At 34.7% G+C, this 24893-nt stretch overlaps 2 protein-coding genes across 4 annotated transcripts in view; one reads left to right on the plus strand and one right to left on the minus strand.

Annotated features, from left to right (window-relative positions):
• gipr (gastric inhibitory polypeptide receptor) overlaps positions 1 to 11616 on the plus strand; it is a 30098-nt gene extending 18482 nt beyond the window's left edge. For all 3 annotated transcript variants that reach the window (XM_067365943.1, XM_067365945.1, XM_067365944.1), the window contains 10 exons: positions 846 to 967; positions 2588 to 2694; positions 4146 to 4299; positions 4874 to 5033; positions 5735 to 5795; positions 5901 to 5970; positions 6583 to 6671; positions 7351 to 7489; positions 7643 to 7684; positions 8944 to 11616. In XM_067365943.1, coding sequence (XP_067222044.1) covers positions 846 to 967; positions 2588 to 2694; positions 4146 to 4299; positions 4874 to 5033; positions 5735 to 5795; positions 5901 to 5970; positions 6583 to 6671; positions 7351 to 7489; positions 7643 to 7684; positions 8944 to 9297 — 1298 coding nt within the window. In that variant the 3' untranslated portion in view covers positions 9298 to 11616. The remainder of the gene's footprint in view (positions 1 to 845; positions 968 to 2587; positions 2695 to 4145; positions 4300 to 4873; positions 5034 to 5734; positions 5796 to 5900; positions 5971 to 6582; positions 6672 to 7350; positions 7490 to 7642; positions 7685 to 8943) is intronic.
• A 1404-nt stretch (positions 11617 to 13020) lies between these two features.
• LOC137004165 (cytochrome P450 2M1-like) lies at positions 13021 to 24675 on the minus strand. Its single transcript, XM_067364367.1, has 10 exons — positions 24616 to 24675; positions 22769 to 22882; positions 16490 to 16652; positions 16240 to 16389; positions 15878 to 16038; positions 15054 to 15230; positions 14666 to 14807; positions 13646 to 13833; positions 13410 to 13551; positions 13021 to 13205 (listed from the first exon to the last, which is right to left on the minus strand). Exons 1-10 carry the CDS (start codon positions 24673 to 24675, stop codon positions 13021 to 13023), a joined length of 1482 nt encoding a protein of 493 aa, XP_067220468.1.
• Positions 24676 to 24893: the final 218 nt, after the last annotated feature.

Consider the following 24893-nt stretch of genomic DNA (forward strand, 5'->3'; position numbering starts at 1 on the left):
AAATGGCAGATGGAGCAATAATAACTGACATGATCCATGATATCATTATATTTTTAGTGATATTTGTAAACTGTCTTTCTAAATGTTTCGTTAGCATGTTGCTAATGTACTGTTAAGTGTGGTTAAAGTTACCATCGTTTCTTACTGTATTCACGGAGAGAAGAGCTGTTGCTATTTTCATTATTAAACACTTGCAGTCTGTATAATTCTTAACACAACTTCATTCTTTATAAATCTCTCCAACAGTGTAGCATCAGCCGTTAGCCATGGAGCACAGCCTCAAATTCATTCAGAATCAATGTAAAAAATATAACAGTATACAATACTCACATAATCCGACGCATACATGCAGTATGCATGATAAACACTTTGTAAAGATCCATTTGAGGGTTATATTAGCTGTGTGAACTTTGTTTAGGCACTGTTTAAGGCAAGCGCGAGCTCCGTGGGCGGAGAGCACGAGAATTAAAGGGGCTGCACAGCATAAATCAGCTCATATTTAATTATGCCCCAAAATAGGCAGTTAAAAAAATTATTTTAAAAAATCTATGGGGTATTTTGAGCTGAAACTTCACACACACCTTAGACTTATATTACATCTTGTAAAAAAACATTCGATGGCACCTTTAAGCTTTGTGTTAAAATGTATTTTCTAACTAATTTTATCTTCTGCAAGGTAAAAACCATAAGACAGATTTAGAATGAGTGACTGTTATAAATGATGCTATTGGTTTGGTGTTCAGTCAGCACTCAATTAATAAAAAGGTTAATAAAGAAATCTCCAATACTAGATGTGTTTGGATACAGTTACTCAAAGGCCTGTTATCTGTCACTGTCCTCTGTAGTGCGTAATGGGTTTGTGTCACGGGAATGTGGTCCAGATGGCCAGTGGCTCACTGTCAACCACAGCCGCACATGGAGAGACCACTCACAATGCAATGCAGATGGCAGCCAGCAGATAGCACAGGTAAAGAGACCCCAAAAGGGTGTGTGAAATGATGAAAAAGACCTAAAATGAATGTACATGAATGTGGTTTGTCAGTGGTCCTGAAGTTTTTAGCAGATTGCATTTTCATTCTATGTATTTAATGTTTCAATAAGAAAAGATTTTTTCTTGTGCTCACCAATGCTACATTTACTGTATTTGATAAAAAAAAAATATATATAGTTACAACTTAAAATAACTTTTTTCTTTTTTAATGTTTTAAAATGTAATTTATTCCTGTGATGACAAAGCTGAATTTTCCAGTCTTTATCAATTTACTCCAGTCTTCAGTGTCACATGATCCTTCAGAAATCATTCTAATATGCTGATTTGTTGCTCAAGAAACATTTCTTAATATTAATGTTGAAAGCAGTTGTGCTTCTTAATATTTATGTAGAAACATGTTTTTTCAGGATTCTATTATGAAAAGAAAAATCAAAATAACAGCATAATAATAGCATTTATTTGAAATATTAACATATAAATGTATTTACTATTATTTTTGATCAATTTAATGCTAAACTTTTTCTGATATGCCCTATGGGTGAGATAATTAAAATGTTCAAATATAATAAATGGCTTCCCTAATATGTGCTTTATTTATATTTATATATATATATATATATATATATATATATATATATATATATATATATATATATATATATATATATATATATATATATATATATATAAAAAATATAATATTTGTCATTTTGGGAAAAAAAAAAAGTAAAATGTTGAAAACTTGTTGAACTTGGTTTAAGAGAAATGTCTAAACAGCTGAGAAAAAATATCTGCAGATCAGGAAATAAATATGCATAATTAGTCAAATGAATCATGTAATTTTTTTAATTATCCTGAACTAATTAAATTAGTTTTGTGACTAATTATGCATTGTGACTTGCAATTCAGTAAATTCCACTTCCTGTCATTCAAGTTCAAATTCCATTTTAACTTCCTGTGGTACCAGTTCATTAAAATTCCAATTCATGAATTAAAAGTCAATTCTTAAATTCTTCCATAATGACAGCCATTGAAAGCTGCCTCATGCAGAGAGTAATGCCATCTTTATTTTCATGGATCACACTAGCGTGTAATAGCCTATAACTCTGTCAGGCACACCATGTTGTTGTTCAAAACGACTGAAAAAAGTATCCGTGAAAGAAACCAATTTGATTGTGATGTATGAGGAATTTATGTAAAATATTAAACTGGCTGTGTGAATTTTTATGCCGTTCTGTAATTTCATAAACCAAAGCACTTGGAAAGCAGTCACTCTAGTGTCATTTGCAGAGCTCTGCTCTCATTTCTTACTGGCGCAGCAGACTTTATCTCCTGCTCTCAGTTATTTTTCAGAGCTATTGGCAGCTATTACACACTAGTGTGATCCATGAATATAAAGATGTTATTACTTTCTGCCTGAGGCGGCTTTCGATGCCTGTCAGTATAGCAGAGTTAGGAAAATATATGAATTGCTCTCAAGCTTTGCCTTCATGTCCCACACAAGACGTCTGAGAAGGTTTTTCTTTCAGAGTAGTCACATGAATTAAATTGGCTCATGTCTGTATAGTGCTATTCTTTCACTCGCTGTCTTCACAGGAGAATCAGATGATGATCTTGGCCTATTTCAGGGTGATGTACACAGTTGGTTACTCTCTGTCCCTGGCCAGCCTGTCTTTAGCTCTCGTCATACTTCTCATGTTCAGGTGAGTGACAGCTTTTCTTTAGAAGGGCGAGTAGAACATGGCATGCAGAAGAAAAAAAAAAAAATAGGGCTGTTAAATCGATAAATCGCGATTGATCGCATCTAACATAAAAGTTTGTTTATATAATATATATATGTGCATATATAAAGTACAGTCCAAAAGTTTGGAACCACTAAGATTTTTAATGTTTTTAAAAGAAGTTTCGTCTGCTCACCAAGGCTACATTTATTTAATTAAAAATACAGTAAAAAACAGTAATATTGTGAAATATTATTACAATTCAAAATAACTGTTTTCTATTTGAATATATTAAATTAAGTAATTTATTCCTGTGATGGCAAAGCTGAATTTTCAGCATCATTACTCCAGTCTTCAGTGTCACATGATCCTTCAGAAATCATTCTGATATGCTGATCTGCTGCTCAAGAAACATTTAATGTGTACAATTGTACAAAGTATTTGTGTACAATATTTTTTTTTAGGATTATTTGATGAATAGAAAGTTCAAAAGAACAGTGTTTATCTGAAATCTAATCTTTTGTAACATTATAAATGTCTTTACTGCCACTTTTGATTGATTTAATGCATCCTTGCTGAATAAAAGTATTCATTTCTTTAATTTCTTAAAAAAAATAAAAAATAAAAATTCTTACTGACCCCAAACTTTTGAACGGTAGTGTATAATGCTACAGAAGCTTTGTATTTCAGATAAATGCTGTTCTTTTGAACTTTCTATTCATCAAGGAATCCTGAAAAAAAAAAAGTGCACAACTGTTTTCAACATTAAAAATAATCGTAAATGTTTATTGAGTAGCAAATCAGCATATTAGAATGATTTCTGAAGGATCATGTGACACTGAAGACTGGAGTAACGATGCTGAAAATTCAGCTTTGCATCACAGGAATAAATTACTTTGTGAAATATATTTATTTATTATAGAAAACATTTATTTTAAATTGTAATAATATTTCACAATATTACTGTTTTTTTACTGTATTTTTAATTAAATAAATGTAGCCTTGGTGAGCAAATGAAACTTCTTTTAAAAACATTAAAAATCTTAGTGGTTCCAAACTTTTGGACTGTACTGTATATACACACAAATATATATATATATATATATATATATATATATATATATATATATATATATATATATATATATATATATATATATATATATATATATATATATATATATATATATATATATATATATATTGATTAATCGATTTGACAGCACTAAAAAAACAATACGAAGTTGTTAGCCTAATTTATCTTGCAATATGTTGAATAAAAACACAAAAAAAGCTATCGTGCTATTGATCGGCTGATCAATGACACTGACACTGAAAGTAAGAACATTAATCCAGGGTTCAGGACTTTATAGTGTGAAACAGTGTAAGTATTTCAAGTGTGAAAAGCCATGTGTTTGTGTGTAATATTGCAGGAAGCTGCGTTGCACACGTAATTACATCCACACCAACCTGTTTGCCTCATTTATCCTGCGAGCTGTGTCCATCCTCACGAGAGACGCACTTCTCATGATAGATGCTCCTGAGTTCAGGGACAACAAAGATGTTTCAATCGCTCTGAGTGACGAGGTAAGCAGAAGTACAGTGCTGACTCTACATTACAGTAATTACACGCTGCAAAACAGTTGCGTACAGTGATGTTTTGAAATGAGGAGGCAAAGTCCTCAGTATTTTTTAATCTTTTCCACCAAGCTGATTGCTCACCAAAAACCGTAAAGATGTTTTCAAGTCATTTTAAGTTTGATTTTGATGTGATGTAAAGTGAGATATCCATGTATTAGTTGTATACTTCCTATTAACACCATTATTTATTTATTCAGACCTATTTATGAATCATCAAAATTGGTCAAAGCACAATGGAAGCATTGCCTCCTCCTCTCACATGACTTTTCCCCTTTCATTCTCAGTTACCCCTCACCAATCCCACAGCATGCTTTAAGGGGTCTGTTAAAAGTCATTGAGCTCAGTGTATGGAAGAAACACGTTTCTGCTGTAACTTTAATTTCATATTTTGTAATATTTGCATTGTTTTATCTTTGTACTGTGGATTGTTTTCTCATCCCTCTTCGGAGGAAAAGTCCCTGCTACAAAACTAAATAAAGTACATTGTTTGGTACAGTAAACCCACATTAAACTCCCACAGGTGATGTCAGGCTGCCGTGTGGCTCAGGTCCTGATGCAGTACTGTGTTGGGGCCAACTACTATTGGCTACTGGTAGAAGGTCTATATCTTCACAACCTGCTGGTGCTAATGGTCTTCTCAGAGAACAGTTACTTCTGTGTGTACCTCTTCATCGGCTGGGGTGCGTAACTTTACAAACTCATTCCACTCTTTTTGTAGAACAATTGTCATGAAAATAAGAGGAATACTTTTACAATTTAAAGGGTTAGTTCACCCAAAAAGGAAATTTCTGTCATTAATTACTCACCCTTATGTCGTTCCACAACCGTAAGAACTTTGTTCATCTTCTGGAAAAAAAATTAAGATATTTTTGATGAAATACGAGAGGTTTCTGATCCCCAACATAATTACCACATTCAAGTTGCACTGTCGATACAATGTAAATATCATAGAAGAATGAAAAGGAAAAGAGGAAATTGTTGAATAAAGTTGCTATTTTTGTTTTGTTTTTGCACACAAAAATTATTCACGTCGCTTCATATCATTAAGGTTGAACCACATGGACTATTTTAACAATGTTTTTACTACCTTTCTAGACCTTGAATGTGGCAATTATGTTGCTTTCTCTCGTTTTTCATCAAAAATATCTTAATTTGTGTTCGGAAGATGAATGAAGGTCTTACGGGTGTGGAACAACATGAGGGTGAGTACTTCATGACAGAAATTTCATTTTTGGGTGAACTAATCCTTTAATATAAATACATTCTGTATATTTCGATACATAGAATGAGTTTGAACAATTACCACAATTAAATTATCATTTTTTTTAAAGAAAGTAAAAATTAAATGTTAATTTAAGTTGCATCTGATGTTTTCTGACAGGTACACCTGTGCTTTTTGTGGTGCCTTGGATAGTTGTTCGTTATTTATATGAGAACACTAGGTAAGATGGGCCAAAAGTGTTGCTGCAACAGCTTCCTTTCATTTTGGTTAAAGATTAAGAGCAACTTTGGTTAAGCATTACAAATGTCCCTACGCATTTCTCAAGGTGCTGGGAGATCAACGAAAATATGGCATATTGGTGGATCATCCGAACACCAATCCTTTTGGCAATCTTAGTGAGTTTACCTCAGTTTGTCTTAAATTTTAACTTGTTGTCTGATTGTAATTATAGTAATTCACATAGGCTTACATTATATGTGTTTACAGATCTTTTATTTCTACTGAATTCTGTAATTTTCCCACTTTTGACCTGTGTTCCAGATAACTCAGAACTTGGAATTCTCCCACCTTCATTTAAGAGTAACCTATGGAACATTGGATTAGTTGCCACCATCTTGGAAATGACATCAAATGATTACATAGTCTGGGGTTGAAAGATCTGTCATGACTTTACTAATAGGATTTCTGACCTATGTTTCAGTGGTGGATTTTTGAGTGGAAGGTGGGAGAATTCCAAGTTCCAAGTCACCTTGGACACATTGTATGAATAACCAGTTAAATATACTGTCACTCATGCATTATATATGGATGACTCATTGTTCTAGAGCATTGTGTTGAGGAACTGTTTTTCTGCACTCCCAAATTATTGTGGCTAGGTTTAAACGAATCCATCACACTCAGTTGGGATGATTTATTCAGTTTTCTGCAGTCTTGTTTGCTTTTACTTTGAACATTCTACGTGTAATTATTTATATATAAAATTTGAAAATAATGATCATATTTTGCAGGTGAACTTTTTCATATTTATAAGGATTATTCTGATCCTCATCTCCAAATTAAAAGCACATCAGATGAGATATACAGATTATAAATTTAGGTAAGAATTTGTCTTATTTTAAATTAATTTAATCAAAGTGTTTTGATTTTATTTTTTATATATTTTTTTAATATTTTCAAAAAATGAATTTTTATTATGTTCATCAGTATCTGTTAGTCTGTTTATTTTCTTTTTCAAAATTGTTACACAAAACAACCTGATTTTTTTTTTCTTGTACCCGGTATTTCTGTCTGATTTCATCCATGTTACGTAAACAGGAACTGTGTCACATAAAATGCCTTAGCAAAATGCTTCATCCCCTTCTTCAAATGTCAGTCTTAAGGGCAACATATGTTTTAGGGAGCCGTTTTTTTCCCACCAGAGACTACATTTCTGGCTTTTAAGCTTAAATTCTGCTTTGCCATAGTGGAATAAAACATGGATTGAAATATAGCAAACACATATGTATTGGTAATAATGATGAAGGCTAATTAGATTCTTGATTTACTCAAACACAGTGCCTTACTATTGTCATTTTATCTTCCTATTATAATCTCTTTTCAAAATTTTTTTTATCTGAAACAAATACAATACATAGTTTGTATCATTTCTAGATAGAAAGAATCAGTTTTGCAGTTATTAAACTTCAATTTAAAGAAAAGTTGATGACATTTGTGAGATGTGAGATGGGCCAAATTGTGTTTTGAATAATCTGCGTCTAATATTCTTGGTCCCTCAGGTTAGCCAAGTCCACACTGACCCTCATTCCCCTGTTAGGGATTCACGAGGTGGTGTTTGCTGTGATGACAGAGGAACAGACTGAGGGCGTACTTCGCAATGTCAACCTGTTCTTTGAACTCTTCTTCAATTCCTTTCAGGTACAACTAAAGGGATCAAGAGAGACATACTGTGTCACAACATGGCCTAGATCATATAGTCTAATTACTTTTTTGCTTTCCTTGCACTATTTTAATGTAGTGTATGTCCTTACAGTTAATGAGTTTTGACACATTAGTTGCTGTTGCCCACAGGGTTTTCTGGTGGCCATACTATACTGCTTTGTTAATAAAGAGGTAAGAGTAGTCAAAGCTATTCTGTATATTTTTTTCTATATTGTATATTGTAATATTTTTTAATGTATACTGTATAATGTATTTAAATAAAATTAAACTATAATAAATAAATATATAAATAAATTTTATTTAAATATATATTTTATATTTTATTAAATACATGTAATTAGTGTTATTTTAGTATCATTGATATGCTATTAGTTTTTGTTTAATATTTCCAGTTTTCAATTTAAATTTTACGTTTTAATAATTTTGTTTTTTTATCATTTTGGTTTTTTTTTTTAATCTGTTTTATTTTAGAAAATTAATTTTAGTACTTCAGCTAAATGAAAATGACATGCTGAAATAAAAAAAGTCAGTTTTTTATATTTAATTTTATATATTTTTTTACAAAAATTAAAGGTGCAATAGGTGATTCTCTTCATAAACATTTTTTGTTATACGTGGTTGAAAGTCTCCTCATATCCTGATAACAATCACTATGTTAAATGGTCTAGGTGTATTTTTATAAATATATATTGTCTGTGGAAGGCATAGGACCATAAAATGTTCATCCAGTTATTTTATTCGGTCCGAATGAAATAACGCGATGTCCTACCTGCCTGTCAGCGTATGTTTTTACATACCCTCACGCACCGTTCACGTAGACATCATACGTCATTAGCACGTTTCATGCAATGCAGAGGACAGACAGACAGACATCGGTCACGGAGCAAACAAACAGCAACCATCATTTACAGTTCCTCCAAAACAACATACCTGTGCTGCGCTCACGTCATAACTACCGTGATTAAGAGATGGCAACCTGTGATGTTCTAACCGGAGCTGTTCACGTCCTCAGACTCAGAATTATACGTTTACATATCAACAGTATCAACACCGAAATGAATCTGCAGCAGTCAGGCACAAGCTCTCTAAGTTGTTTAAGTTCATTATTACTGTAATGTTATGTGCTTTGAGACAGTTTAGGTAGTTTAACGCCGTCTCTTGTAACACTTTGCTGAGAGCAGCTGTTTGTGTGTGTGTACGCGTTCATGTGTTTTGGAGAAGGCGTGGCTTTGGACTGCGATTTGCAGGGAGGCTGGGATCGTATGCTAGCAGGCTAATGTTAGCATTTCCCAGATCAACTACTGCACCTTTTAATGTTTTAAATTTGAAAAATGAACGTTTTTTTTTTTTTTTAAGTTAACAATTATATCCCTGAAATCCTATATATCTTCACATAACTGCTATTTTACATATTGTCTCTTTAATTCCAGGTACAGTCAGAAATCAAAAAGAAATGGCAGCGATGGAGATTGGGAATAAGCTTTTTGGATGACCAGCGTAATACAGGTAGCAACACACAGCAGGGAGGTGCCAGTCCTCTGTGCCAACATGAGCCAGCCTGCTCTCCAGAGTGCCCTCTGGACAGTGGCTGCCAACTGTGCTCAGACCCATCACCCACAGACACCCACCTGACCGTTCAACAACACTGCCATCCTGGAGCAAAGAAAGGCAAGGCATACTGCTATATCTCTGCCCGAAAACAGGTGATTAACGGATTGGATGTGCCAGCTTTACCCCAATGTGCCACAGAGGGCGCAATGATGTTTTCTGAGAGTTACTGCTGAATGATGTGGACTGTGCTGGCCACTGATTGGAAAACAAAGCTGGATATCATGGAGTGTCTTGGAATATGAGATCTCATTGTTTTTGTCAAAAGGATATTCCTACATCACGTTTCTCACATTATGCCTGACAAACCTCTTTTTGTTTTTCTTTCTTGATATCTGCCACTATACCTCAGTTTGGACACAAGATGAATTCTTTTATGCACCAACATTGTCTTCATTGCCACAAAGCCATTTGTATTTTTTCATCATTAGGATTACTGTATCTGTTGAAAGGTCAAAGGTAAAGCACACAAACATTGCCTAGCCTGCAAAATCAACAAAATTACCATCAATATAGTCACCCCAAAAAAGTATTTGGACCATTAAGCCACACATCCACTACAATTATTTATTTATTTATTTATTTTTTTAAAGAAATTCATTCAAATTTATTTATCATGGATGCCTTAAATTGATCAAATGTTTCAGAATTTTACATGGTTACAAACAGATTTCTATTTCAATTAAATGCTCTTATCAAACAATCCTTAAAACATGTATCACATGTATCATATTAAATGGCACAAAATTAAATTTTCAACATTGATAATAAGACATTTTATGAGCAGCAACAGCAAATCATAATAGAATAATTTCGAAGGATCATGTGACACTGAAGACTGCTGAAAATTCAGGAATAAATTCCATTTTAAAATATATTAAAATAGTTTATTATTATTATTATTGTAACAATATTTCACAATATTACTGTTTTTACTGTATTTTTGATTAAAAAAATGTAGGTCTTGGTTTGATGTCTATCTAATGCAGTCAATTTTATGTGCAGGTTAAATACTTTTGGGGGTGATTGTATATTCATACAGAATAAGTACCAATAATAAGCTTAATTACACTTATAAAATGTCCATAAACAGCAAATTAGCACTAGACTAAAGTTCCCCTGACATTATTTTTAATGTACCTATTCACCCTGATATGATAAGTGCCTCTGGACTGGAGGCATTAAATGTCTACTATGAAGGTTTTGTACAGCTCTTATGTAACCTGCTCAACCAGGACGGCGTGCTTTAGACATTCTCTTAGACAGCAGGAAATCGAATTCCTTTTTTTATGCGTCTACATTCCACTCAATAGCTTAATCCTTTTTCATTCAGTGCCATGACAGAAACCAACTGTGAACTGTATGTCTGAAAGGATTAGTAGGTAATTTAGTTATTAGGCAACAGTAATAACATTATCAAACATGGAAACAGTTTGTTCCCAAAAATTTATGAAGGCTTAATTTAGTGTATCCCCTCGTCGTTTTTTTTTTTTTTTTTTTTTTTTTTGAATCACTCACAAGGACTGAGATCTATGCTTACACTATGTGCTCTTTATTTGTTACTATCACTTCACTGGACACTTTTATTTCTGGTACTATGATGGAAGAGTGCAATAATAATAGTGATATCTCTGTATGTTGTACCTGAGCTTTCACTGTGGTTTAGGTGATATATTATGTCTAAATTGTATGCATGACGATGCATCAAGCGGAAGTCGTTATTCTATTGCTTTCACATTGAGGTTATTCCACGGATTCATTGACCTCTAAAGCCACCTAGTGGACGTAGTGAGAACTGCAGTCTTTTTTATCATCTTGTCAGTGCTGAATGACATTAATTGAATGCAAAGAGTTTGTGGTCATGCATGTCTTTGTTGTACTCTCTGATACAATTGTCTAGTTCTGATGAAGCCACTGTAAAACGTATATAGTTATGTATCACACATCTATCACCCCTCTATTTTTGTCCAGCAATCATCTACAGATTACAGAATAACGGGCCTTTCACACAGAACAGTTTTTACGCGTAAAAACGCAGAAGCAGGGCAGTGAAATGAGAAAAACACATCAAGTTAAGGTTAAACTTCTTTTAACGTGCGCCGTGTTTTGAGTCGCGCATGACACACATATTTTGAATTTTGAGGGCATTTTCATGTACTAGACAATATTCATCTCTAAATGATGCACCATTATTAGATATAAAATAATACAAATATTAGGAAAATATTCCATATTTTTTACTAATAGTGTTCAATATAGCATAAACAAATCAGTGTGTCGAATCATGATTCGGATCTCGTGTCAAACTGCCAGCGGCTGAAATCACGTCACTTTTGCGCTCCGAACAGCAGATTCGATACACTGATTCATTATGCTCCGACGCTTCCTGAAGCAGTGTTTTGAAATCGGTCATCACTAAATAAGTCGTTATTTTGTTTTTTCGGCGCTCCAAAAATATTCTCGTTGCTTTATAATATTAATATTTAACCACTGTACTCACATGAACTGATTTAAATATGTTTTTAGTACATTAATGGATCTTGAGAGAGGAAATGACATTGTTTCCTATGGAGGCCTCACGGAGCCATCGGATTTTAACTAAAATATCGTAATTTGTGTTCCGAAGATTAACAAAGGTCTTACGGATGTGGAATGGCATGAGGGTGAGTAATAAATGACAGAATTTTAATTTTTGGGTGAACTAACCCTTTAAAAACAAAACTGCATGCATTTTGCGGAAGAACATTGTTTTTGTTGTGCTTCCGCTCGGTGTGACTACTGATTATAAAACATTTACTACTAGGCTTAAGATATAACCATCTTAGATGAAAATTATCTTAAGCTGTTTAGCTGAAGATGTTACAGTAGCTATACCCATTAATAGACACAGTACTTTAAAATAAATTTCCAGCACAGCACTACAACTCCTAATGAAATGACCCTTCACAATACATAATGCTTTACAATTATCTCTGTTAGAGAGCTACATATGGCAATTTATCTATTCAATAAAATACTTTACTCACCTGTTGAATAATAAAAATGATTACTACGTCAGAAATTATTACCATATCCACGTCGCTTTTACAACATTTCAAATCCCTCAGTTCTTGACATCTCGGGAAACAAAAGGCGATGTTGATTCTTGTTTTATTACGAGCTCTATCGCATTTTTTTATTTTTTTTTTTGTCTGCATACTCTTCTCTGTTCGTCTTTTTTTAATGGTTGAACATTGAGCTGCTCAATGTCAACTTTCCTGGCTCGTTGTGACAACTAACCTATGCTGCTCCCACACCATAAACACGTCAAAGTAGCCGGAGCAACTCTTCTCTATTTACAAATATAACCAGACACACACAAGCGAGTGATGCATGTCCGTAATTTCCAGTGAAAAAAAAATACCACTAGGTCTAAAATATAAACATATATTCTTACCTTAGTGGATCAGGGTAAACGTAAAAACACCTTGGAAGAAGGATTGATGATGTATTTACTCATAATAATGTTAATTTTGAAGAAACATGTCACACATAGTGTACCTTTTTAAACACAAAACAATATTCTGTGTGAAAAGCCCGCAAGTATAGAAAAAAAAAAAACAAAGCACTGTGCCAACTCAGATGTTAAAATGCATTATTTGTAAAAGTGTCAATATTATTGTTTGACCTGTAAGGTCATTAAAATAGACCTGTAAAAAAATAAAAAAATAATTTGACACCTGAAATGAGGTATTGGAGGTTGTAATTCATTAGAAAGGTAAATGCTAAATATTAATCTTGTATTTGCCAAAAAAAAAAAAGTGCAATAATATCATATTGCACATATTTATTTCCATTAAAGCATCAAAATCAAATGAGACTATGTTGAATCTTTTTTTTGTATTTTGTGGACACATCCTCTATATCCTAGGAATGGCATAGCACTCGTATGTGCGGGGTATGCGGCCAAAACTGCAATTCGTAGGCTTTGTGTCGAGCTCTTCTGGTGGCACCATGGCCTTGAAGGTGAAGTGCTGAAGGAGGGAAGTGAAGAAGACAAAGAGTTCTGTGCGAGCCAGAGCCTCACCGAGACAAACGCGCTTGCCTGTCAAGAGAGCGCACAGAAGTTGGTTTAAAATCTTTTCCCTATGTGTCATCCATTTTTTTTTTTTTCTGTGAAATTATTTAACATGGTTATTTTTTAACCATTATGACTAAAACACTGATAAACATAATTTAGCATGTGTTGACTTCAGTTTTCATCTAAAAAGCAACATTTTTATGGTCTGATATGCACAATGAAGCTCACCCATGCCGAATACAACAAATGCATCATTCTTCTTGAATCTGCCATCTGCATCCAGGAAGTTCTCTGGATCAAAACAATTTGGGTTCTTCCACAGTTTCGAATCTACAAGCACGGAGGATAGTAGAGGAAAAACCATGGCCCCCTAGAAGAAATTTTATTTCATAAATAAATAGAAAGATGTAAATAATAATAAATACCTAATGAATCAAGATGATGTAAATGCATGAGAAAATTACCTTAGGAATGACATAACCATTGTATTCAGTGTCGCACATCATCTTGTGTGGGACAGCGATGGGGGCGAGATCCATGCTGCGCTGGACCTCGTGAATTACAGCATCTGTATACGGCAGCTTCTGTCTGTCTTCAATGGAGGGCCAGCGGTCCTTTCCTACAACCTCATCAATTTCCCGCTGAACACGCTCTGTGCAGAAGAAGTCAAAGTAAAACTTAAAGGGTTAGTTCACCCAAAAATGAAAATTCTGTCATTTATTAATCGCCCTCATGGTGTTCCACACCCGTAAGACCTTCGTTAATCTTCAGAACACAAATTAAGATATTTTAGTTGAAATTCGATGGCTCAGTGAGGCCTCCATAGGGAGCAATGGACACTTCCTCACTCAAGATCCATAAATGTACTAAAAACATATTTAAATCAGTTCATGTGAGCACAGTGGTTCAATATTAATATTATAAAGCAACGAGAATATTTTTGGAGCGCCAAAAAAACAAAATAACGACTTATTTAGTGATGGCTGATTTCAAAACAAGCATAATGAATCTGTGTATCGAATCTGCTGTTCGGAGCGCCAAAGTCATGTGATTTCAGGCGTTGGCAGTTTGACACGCGATCTGAATCATGATTCGACACACTGATTCATTATGCTCCGAATCTTCCTGAAGCAGTGTTTTGAAATCGGTCATCACTAAATAAGTCATTATTTTGTTTTTTTGGCACTCCAAAATATTCTTGTCGCTTTATAATATTAATATTGAACCACCGTACTCACAAGAACCGATTTAAATATATTTTTAGTACCTTTATGGATCTTGAGAGAGGAAATGTCATTGCTCCCTATGGAGGCCTCACGGCGCCATCGGATTTCAACTAAAATATCTTAATTTGTGTTCTGAAGATTAACGAAGGTCTTACGGGTGTGGAACGGCATAAGGGTAAGTAATAAATGACAGAATTTTCATTTTTGGGTGAACTAACCCTTTAATGTTTGGAAAGAGAAGCATTTGTTTGACCTCACCTTGTACATCTGGGTGCTTCATCATCAGAAGCAAAGCGTGTCTGATGGTGGATGAAGTGGTTTCTGTGCCGGCGCTGAACAAGTTCCATACTATAGAAACCAAGTTGTCAAAATGATATTCTGTGTCAGACTTGTCTTTCTCCTGCAAAAGAGAACAGGTGTATAATGTGTTATCATCTCTTTACTGTCAAAGATGAATAGTATACTTAATAAAACAAGCTGTTGTGATCACATCTAAAACTTGTAAATGAAGCAAGTTAACTGGAAGAATTATTTACATTGTTTAACTGACCATGTCATGGTCTCACCACCAGATGGTGCAAATAAATGTATTCAGGACTGTATATGGCTAAATATTTTTAAATGGCCATTTCTTTCAGTTATTTACCTCTTTCATTTTTAGCACAAAGGCCTCAATGAAGTCCTGTGGGCACGAGGGATCCACATTATTCATCCGAGCCCTGGCTTGATTTTTACAGTACTCTCTGGCCTCTTCTAGGTCTTTAAACAGCTGATGGTGTTTACCGGGGAAGAGACTGACTAACCTTGGGAATATATTATAGAGCTGAGAAGAAAATAAAGAAACATCAATTTGAGGCTCAAAATACAATTATATATCTTATGCAAAAACAATTTTGTACTATTTTACAACTTAAAATTTGTTTAATGTATGCACACAGCTGTTCAAAAGTTTGGGATCTGTGAGATTTTTAATGTTTTTAAGTCTTTTCTGCTCACTAAGGCAGCATTTATTTGATTAAAAATACAACAAAAGATAATAATATTATGAAATATTACAATTTAAATTAACTTTTTTTATTTGAATATATCTTAAAATGTAATTTATTCCTGTGATGCAAAGCTGAATTTTCAGCATCATTACTCCAGTCATCAGTGTCACATGATCCTTCACAAATCATTCTAATATGCTGATTTGATGATCAAAAACATTTATTATTATCATAAATGTTACAAACAGTAACAGTTTTCAGGATTCTTTGATGAATAGAAAGTTCAAATCATTTATTTGAAATAGAATCTTCTGAAACATTATAAAAGTCTTTTTATCAGTTGAATGCATCCTTAATAAGCAATATTACTGTTTTTAATGTATTTTTGATCAAATAAATGCAGCCTCTGTGCGCATAAGAGACTTCTGAATGGTAATATCTAAAAAAACATTTATATAAAAAAATCACTGGAGTGCAATACCTGTCCAAGAGGACTGCTGAGGATAGCAAAGTAAGTATTTACAGTCCGGAGGAGAAACTGAAACTGTGGATCCTCAAATTCAAACCTATGGCCAAAGACAATGCTGCAGATCACATTGGCCACGGCATTAGACAGCATGTCTGCAGGGCTGAATGCAGAGCCTTGAAGGAGAAAAGAAGTTCTGTAACATGAGATGTGACACAGTGTAAAATATTTTCTCAAGTTTATTCTAAATAATGGAACCACTATATGTTTGATTGTAATGTTTTATTGATGCACCTTTTGTCATGTTTTTGTAGTTTCTGTCTGCAGTTTGTTTCATCTGATAATCTAAATATAAGATTATATAAAAATTATTTTACCTTCACATTTTTTAATCATTTCCACAAGATATTCAGCCTCCTCCCTGACTCGTTCCTCGATGCTCCTCCGGCCCATTCCAAAGTCCTTCAGAGTCATAAGAGAGAATTTGCGCATCTGCTTCCATCTGTGTCCGCTGGTGGACAGAACACCTGCGCAATGTGCGCATAGAGAAAATGTTAACATTTTTGGTCTACTGCTAAAAGAGACATCAAATAAACCATGTAAACTTTAGGCATCAAGCGACCTCACCATATCCCAAAGTGGACTTCATGATCAGCGGATAGTCGGCCCTGCCACTGAATTCCTCACCAAGACCAATCATAGTTTCCTTTAGGGCTTTATATCCAGAAATGATAACGACAGGTGTGTTTCCCAACCAGATGGTGACAACAGAGCCATACTTCTTACTGAGCTAAGGGAAGAAAAGTTACATGGGCTCAATACGGGACATTTCAATGTTATATTCAAATTACATGTACTTCAAATCAGCTCAAATATTGGTGATTAACAACCTCAAATGTATTTAACATATAATTAATTTTTAATTTTTTTTTTATTTTATGGAAAATAATCCATATTACAAAATCAAAACAACGCAAATATTACAAAATGTGACTAAGTGTGCAAGTCACTCGTTTTTCTAAAGGGACACTGTCCAACAGCGACACCCGCAGGTGAATAAATCGCGCTATGATTTGATGTGATTAGTTTGTTTTATTTATTTATTTATTTTTCTTTACAAAAATGTAATTTATTTTGCAATACTTAATTCTTTTACAAAACTATGCGGAATTTGACTCCATAGGTTCATAGCGCGAAGCTTATTTTAACACCGCACACTAGCAAAATCTTGTGGTCAAAAGGTGGGAAAGCTGTCGGTACACGATCCGTTCTGCGCACATGCGCAAATGATAATTCTGTTTTGCGACGACCTGCACGATTCGTTCTGTGTGTGTGTGTGTGTGTGTGTGTGTGTGTGTGTGTGTGTGTGTGTGTGTGTGTGTGAGAGAGAGAGAGAGAGAGAGAGGGAGAGAGTGTGTGGGAGAGGGAGAGGGGGAGGGAGGGAGAGAGAGAGATAGACTGTGTGTGTGTGTGTGTGTGTGTGTGTACTTGTTTTTGTGAAATATCAGGACATAAATGTGTATAATGACATGGGTATGATATGACGTGGGTATTACAAAAAAAGGTGAAATATGAGGACATTCAGCATGTCCCCACTTTTCAAAAGGCTTATAAATCACACAGAATGAGTTTTTGTGAGAAAGTAAAAGTGTGCACAGTTTCCTGTGATGGTTAGGTTTAGGGTTAGGGGTAGTGTAGGGGGATAGTAAATACGGTTTGTACAGTATAAAAACCATTATGTCTATGGAATGTCCCCACATTTCACAAAAACAAACATGTGTGTGTTTGTGTGAGTGAGTGAGTGAGAGAGAGAACAGCATCCTAGGTAAACTTTTCTGTAACATCCTAAACAGCAGACTAACTCATTTTCTCAGGGACAGAAATGTCCTAAGCAAGTGTCAAATTGGCTTCCAACCAAAATATCGCACATCACACCATATATACACTCTCCATACCTTAATTGATAAGCAAATAAACCAAAACAAAAGCAAAATTTTCTCATGCTTTGTTGACTTCAAAAAAGCTTTCGACTCCATTTGGCATGAAGGTCTTTTTCTTCAATTAATCCAGTGCGGTATCGGAGGAAAAACATATGACATCAAATCAATGTACACAAACAACAAATTTGCTGTTAAAATTGGTAACAAACCTCAGTGTCGTGGAGTGAGACAGGGCTGTAGCTTAAGTCCTGCACTGTTCAATATATACATAAATGAGTTCTGGGTCAGTCTGCAGCACCTGGTCTTACTCTACTAGACACTGAAGTCAAATGTCTCCTGTTTGCTGATGATCTGGTGCTGCTGTCTCCCACTAAAGAGGGTCTACAGCAGCATCTAGACCTCCTGCACAGCTTCTGTCAGTCATGGGCCCTATCAGTTAAAAGACGAAAATAATGATTTTCCGAAAAAGACCCAGCTGCCAAGACCAACATCATAGTTTTAAATTAGACAACATGCTCCTTGAGCACACGCAGAACTACACTTACCTTGGCATAAATATTAGTAACACAGAGAACTTTAATAAAGCTGTTAACGACCTGAAAGACAAGGCACTATTAAGAGAAATATTAAAATTGACATCCCAATCAGAATCTGGATAAAAATAATCAAATCAGTAATAGAACCCATCACGCTCTACGGGAGTGAAGTCTGGGGTCCACTCACAAACCAAGAGTTCACTAAATGGGACAAACACCCAATAGAGACTCTGCAGACCGAACTATGCAAAGTTTTGCTCCGAGTACAGCACAAAACCCCAAATAATGCTTGCAGAGCAGAATTAGGATTATACCCACTTATAATCACAATTCAAAAAAGGGCCATTAAATTCCATGCCCACCTAAAAAATAGTGATAAACAGACCCTCCATCACAAAGCCCTGAACTACCAAGAGCTGACACCAGGAAGAAACGCCCTCAGCCAATTGGTCTTGGAGTTGACTACACAAACCACAAAATGTCTGACTGAAAATAAAAACGTATCCAGACCAAACCAAATAATTAAAACACAAAAAGAAAAATACCTAAAACATTGGACAGATGCAACAGCCCTACAAAGTAAATTGGTATGCTATTTGGCCCTAAACAGAAAATATGAATTGGCAGGATACCTCAGTACAGTGAGTGACCCTAAACTGAGAAAAGTCCTGAGCATGTACAGACTCAGTGAACACAATCTCATCATAGAGACAGGCAGACACAGACAGACCTGGCTACCACAGGAAGAGCGGCTGTGTCCCCACTGCACAGAGAATGAAGTGGAAACAGAACTGCACTTTCTAACATCCTGCCCTAAATATGCACAAATTAGGGACTCTTTCTATCCCCATTTCACAACTCACCACAAAGACTTCCAACAGAAACCAAATGTGGACAAACTCCCATACCTGCTAGGAGAAATCCCAGCAAGCTCAAACCTGGCCGCCAGGTATGTGAGGTCCTGTCACCAGGAAAGAGCCTCCAGCGGGACAGAACTACCAACACACTCACTAAATGCCTAGAGACACTTCTATAAATATTATCCCTCACACTGCTCCAGGGTAACAAGGTTTCAGACAGAGGCGGTGAGACAGGCCTGAGAATGGTCTCGCGGCTCTTTTCATGTCTGTGCTTGCAGTGTGAACTCCTCACCAGTGAACAGGTCATTTACTTCATATGGGGTGATCCGATCACTGCCCGATTGAAATAAAACTACATTTGAAGAAAGAGAGAGGGAGAGAGTGTGTGGGAGAGGGGGAGGGAGGGAGAGAGAGAGATAGACTGTGTGTGTGTGTGTGTGTGAGTAAGAGAGAGAGATAGAGTGACATGCTTCATTCAAGTCATTTTCATTGTCAGTTTGAAATACTAACGTTTCCCCACACTTGTTTGTAGTTCTTTCTTCATGTAAGTGCAGATAGTCTTGGCAGAAATGCATATTATGTTCCTTATTGTCTTGTGTAAACAACATTGAAGGAGTTATTTTCCTCATTTAGATTATATAGATATATATTAGCCTATATAGAGCCATACTAATATAAATTACTCAACTTAAAAGTTAACTATTAGCAGCTTTTAATAAAAAAACGACACAAACCGTCTTTGACAATACTACTGACCTCAGACCAAAACACGGCAAGTTAAGTAAGTTAAGCCTTATACCAGAAATGAATCGCAAAGGAGAGTATGGAGGAAACTGATCATGTATGTTCATGTAACGACTCACAACTCCTTTATTATTTTGGATTGGCAACCATGTAAACACATCGTAATGCATAGCCTAAGCTATATTTAAAAGCATCAAAATAGACCGCTGTTAAATGTTAAACACAATACAACTAATGTTGCAAAAACGTTGCCTTGCCGTCAAGTGTTTCAAGTGAATCGCACTTCAAAGGCCGCTTTTCCCCCACTTTTCAGAATACAGTTCATTAAAATGTGTCGATATAAATATTATTTAAATGTCACTTTGTCAATGAAACAGCCTAATTTCTGTACAGTTTATTATTATTATTTTATGTACAAATGCAGTATACATATATTTGTAATATAATTTATTTGTAAATGAGCCGGAGTAATTTGTTTTGTTTTTTTGTTTTTTGTTTTTTACATATGTTCACATGTGTAAATAAAAGAGAATTGTTCTGTTCATTTTTTATTTATTTTATGCAACTTGTAATTTTACATGAAAAATGATATGTATATAATATTTTTTTCATCATGTAAATTATTTTTTTTTTACATTAAATACATCGTTCTAAAGCTACATTACATAAAGTACCTTTTACAACTATATACAACAGAACTTAGATTTAACATCAGAAAAATAGCATAACATTTTAAATGATCAGTATATAGGCTAAAACGGAACAAAACATATTTGTGTACACTTTCATTCGGCTGAGAATGAAAGAAACCTGGCAACCCTCCACTCCAAACCCTCACCCCTTTCATGCACTTCGAAGTGCGCGGCCCCTGAATTGTGACACAGCTAGAGTCTTGATAACACGAGCACTAAACAGCCAGTTAGAAGTGTAAGAGTTCGGCGCAGTGGTCTCAGGTACAAAGTGCAAATCTTTGATTTAATTCAGTTTAAAGTCAGTTGAAACTGCGCTGACTGAATCAACAACACTAACGTGCAAATCAGGAGAAACACTGAGCCGATCCAGTTAGAATACTTTTAAACCAACAGTTCAACAACATTTATCATGGATTTACAGTGGTAACATTACCTGTAACTGTGGTATTTTGTCATAAATGTAGGTTAATATCTCATTATATTTACTTTTTAATGTAGATATATGTATTAAATGAGCAATAAAGGCCAAATTACAGACTGTGCATTCATGTTTATATTAAATGTGTTTATAGACTAAATACCATAAAGTCATTCTAGATATAGAAACAATATTTTTACTTTTTACCATGTAGTGCTTTATATATATATAGGCCCTAATTGAAAAGGAACCGGCTGCCAAATGTGTCCACAACATCGAATCTGGCCCCCTATGGTGGTAAATTGATGCCAAAACCATTGAAAATGGACAGACTAAAAGTCACAAATAGATATTACAACTTGTAAACACAAAACACAATCTACAAATAGATAAAAAAAATCTGCAAAGTCCTCAAACAAACTCTTTGTGATCCACAAATATAAAGCATGATCTACAAAAAGATAAACACATCCTGATTCACAAATAGAAATCAGTGACTTGTACTTGAAAACCAGAATTTGAATGAATGTAAAGTGACTTGTTTGCAGGTGAAGATCATGTTCTGTTTGTACAGTAGATTGCGTCACATTTGTTTTCATAATTCTGACACTGTTGTTTCGCTGTTGTGACAATAATGCCATAGTCATAGAAAATGAAGAGACTATGAGTCAAAAATGCATATTACAATTTGTAAACACAAAACAAGATCTACAAATAAATTTAAAATCTGCAAATGTAAAACACAATCTGTAAATAGATTCCAAATCTGCAAACAAACTCCTCATGATCCGCAATTGTAATACAAAATCTACAAATAGATAAAAATTCCACAGACTGATTCACAAATAGAAATCAGTGACTTGTACTCGACAACCAGAATTTGAATGAATGCAAAGTGATCAAAAGCGGATCATGAGGACTTTGTTTGCAGATTTTTTTATCTATTTGTAGATTGTGTTTTATGTGTACAAGTTGTAATATCTATTTGTGACTTTTAGTCTGTCCAATTTCAATGGTTTTGGCATCAATTTACCCCATAGCCCCCTTTTAAAAAAGTTTGGACACCCCTGACCCAGCCTTTCTTTCACACACACACACACACATACATATATACATATATATACACACACACATATATATATAAAATCAGTTTGTGCATGCTATGAAAAACAAAGGCAATAAAAATATAAATGCTCTTTCATGTGTCGTGCTACTTATTACACAATGTATGAATAAATGAGTCTGTGAATGAATTTATGAAAGAATTAATAAATGGGCTCTTGAATCAAGCTCCGGAAAAGTGCTTCACTCTGAGATGTTTCGTTTTTTTGTTTGTTTTCCTTTAGTTATTATTTTGGAATAAATGTTAAAATGCTTAGGTTATAATAACACTAACTCAATGATATACTTGGTTTAAATAAATAGAACATTAATTACATTCAAGTTACTGTAAAAAAAAAAAAAAAAAAAATTATATATATATATATATATATATATATATATATATAAAGTGTATCAACGATTTCAGGCGAATATATAGCTATAGATGTATTTAATTATATTATATTTGATTTATTCCGTTTTTGTATTCTGGGCATTAAACGGTTAATTAGTTTACCTGCACATGTAGGCCTATTAGTCTTGAACACAATCATAGACTACAAGCAGTTACTCCAATACTTTTACTGAATAATAGTAGTGAATGGACCTACTAACCTCTAGGTAATATTTGTAGGCTTCCTTGACATTAAATTGAAATAAATTTCCCACCAGTAGATTCGGAGCGGGTCCTGGTGGCAGCCGCCCAAAATTGCTCTTCTTTCCTCGAATCTTCAACAGCAACAACAGAACCAAGACAGTCATGACAACAGACACTGCATTTGTCTTCAATGCCAACAATATATCCATCCTTCAAATTTCTTTTGACTGAGTCGCTTCGCAGAAAGTAGCCAAAACTGACGTTTGTTTCTGGGTTTAACTTGGTAACGCAAGACAGCGCAAGTAAACACGCATCTGCGAAGTTACACTGACTGTCGAAGATTGTCGAGGATTCCCGAGGACTTGTTGTTATACGTTGACATTCATGGCAGCAGCCGAATACAACATAACCTACACATATTTTTTCTTTTCTTTTCTTTTCTTTTCTTTTCTTTTCTTTTCTTTTCTTTTCTTTTCTTTTCTTTTCTTTTCTTTTCTTTTTTAATTATTTAAAAAATCAAGTTCTCAAGACTTGACTAATTGAAATTACATTAATTATATTTATAATATTCGTTTTCCAGTTGTGAATATTTTTTTTTTTTTGTTTATTTTTCATTAGACGTAGCCAAATGGATTTTTTTATTGTGTTGGACATTTGAAGAAATATGTTTATTTATAAAAATAAATAAATAAAACTAAAGAATATGATGTCATTTTAATGATGTAGTTTACATCTCTATTTTAGTGTTAATTAAAATTATTATTATAATTTACTTTAATTTACCCTATTTACTTTGTTAGTGCATATTACTAGTCTTGTGGTGAACAATTAATCCGTGCAAGTTAATACACAGAAAAAAAAACTGTTTGTTGCTGTAATCTTTAATCAAAATCAAGTTACTTCCGGTCTGGAATGGCGTTCCTTCCCTGATGACGTCAGTTTGACGGCTTGGGTTGTTACACGGTGCGTTCCAAACGGGATATATCGCCCTCCGAAGGGCACTTCGGAGTGAAAATAATCATGGCCGCCATATTGAAGGGTCGTTCCAAACCGAAGTGCTCAAAACTGGCCACTTCAAAGGGCCCTTCGGAATGAAGGATTTCGAAGGGAACAACTGATGGACACTTCGGGCCCCCATGATCCTTTGCACAGGGAAGTCTGACATCACAGAATGGGTAAAGGAGGCTCAGAGATCGATTTTAACTATAAAGGTATGTATAATATTTTTATGTACTACTGTAATATTTATACGAGTTAGATTTGGTACAAAATCATTATGGTCAAAACGACATTGCACTTCAACAAAAAAACTTTACAGCTCCCTTTATCAGTCCATTCAAATGTTTAAAATACATATATACAATATAGCCTACATGCCATAAACCTAAAATAAATAAATAAACTAACGTTAAATAAAGGGTGCAGCTTGCACAATCTACTCCTCCTTGATTGTCTCGTTAAGATGACGCAGAAGTGCGTTCCAAAAAAAGTGTTTTTTTTTACCCCTACACCCTTCATCCCTTCGAAGCTCTCACTCCGGAGGGTAAACCCTTTGAAGGGATTAGGGCATAGGGATGAGCCCTTCCGAATGGAACGCAGGGACAGTCTATGTTGAAAATACGTAAACCACTCCCCTCCAACTGTTAGTCTGCTATGAGCGAGAGATGAAGAGGAGGAGCACCAAGGTAAAACCTTGTTTCACTTGGAAATACATCACAACACTGGAGAAAAGTCGATTGCAATTTTCGGTTCACGGGGACTTTAAACTCAGTAAAACCTTTGAATATCTAACCGTTTCTCCTCCTTATCTCCTCTATATCACAGTAAAATAGCATTCAGTGCAGAATTTAAATGGGTCAGATACCTTATATATGATCCGCTCTGTGCTCTCGTGTCTCTGGACCGGAGCAGACTGTGCTCGCATTGCGACGGTTCATGTGACACTAACGCAAAAACGGACTTCATTCACGTCAAAGGAAAGCATATTTACACTGTCTGATTCATTCCCTCTTATCTATATAGTTCAGTATGTGCCATTCACCATGTAGAAACTAGTAAATGTGTGAGCAAATGACTGATGATAGTGTAGAAGGGGGCGGGACTTCAGATTCTAGAGAGCATTTGATTGGACCGGAGATTTGA

Source organism: Chanodichthys erythropterus, chromosome 17, assembly GCF_024489055.1.
Source record: "Chanodichthys erythropterus isolate Z2021 chromosome 17, ASM2448905v1, whole genome shotgun sequence".
In the NCBI taxonomy this organism is placed as follows: domain Eukaryota; kingdom Metazoa; phylum Chordata; class Actinopteri; order Cypriniformes; family Xenocyprididae; genus Chanodichthys; species Chanodichthys erythropterus.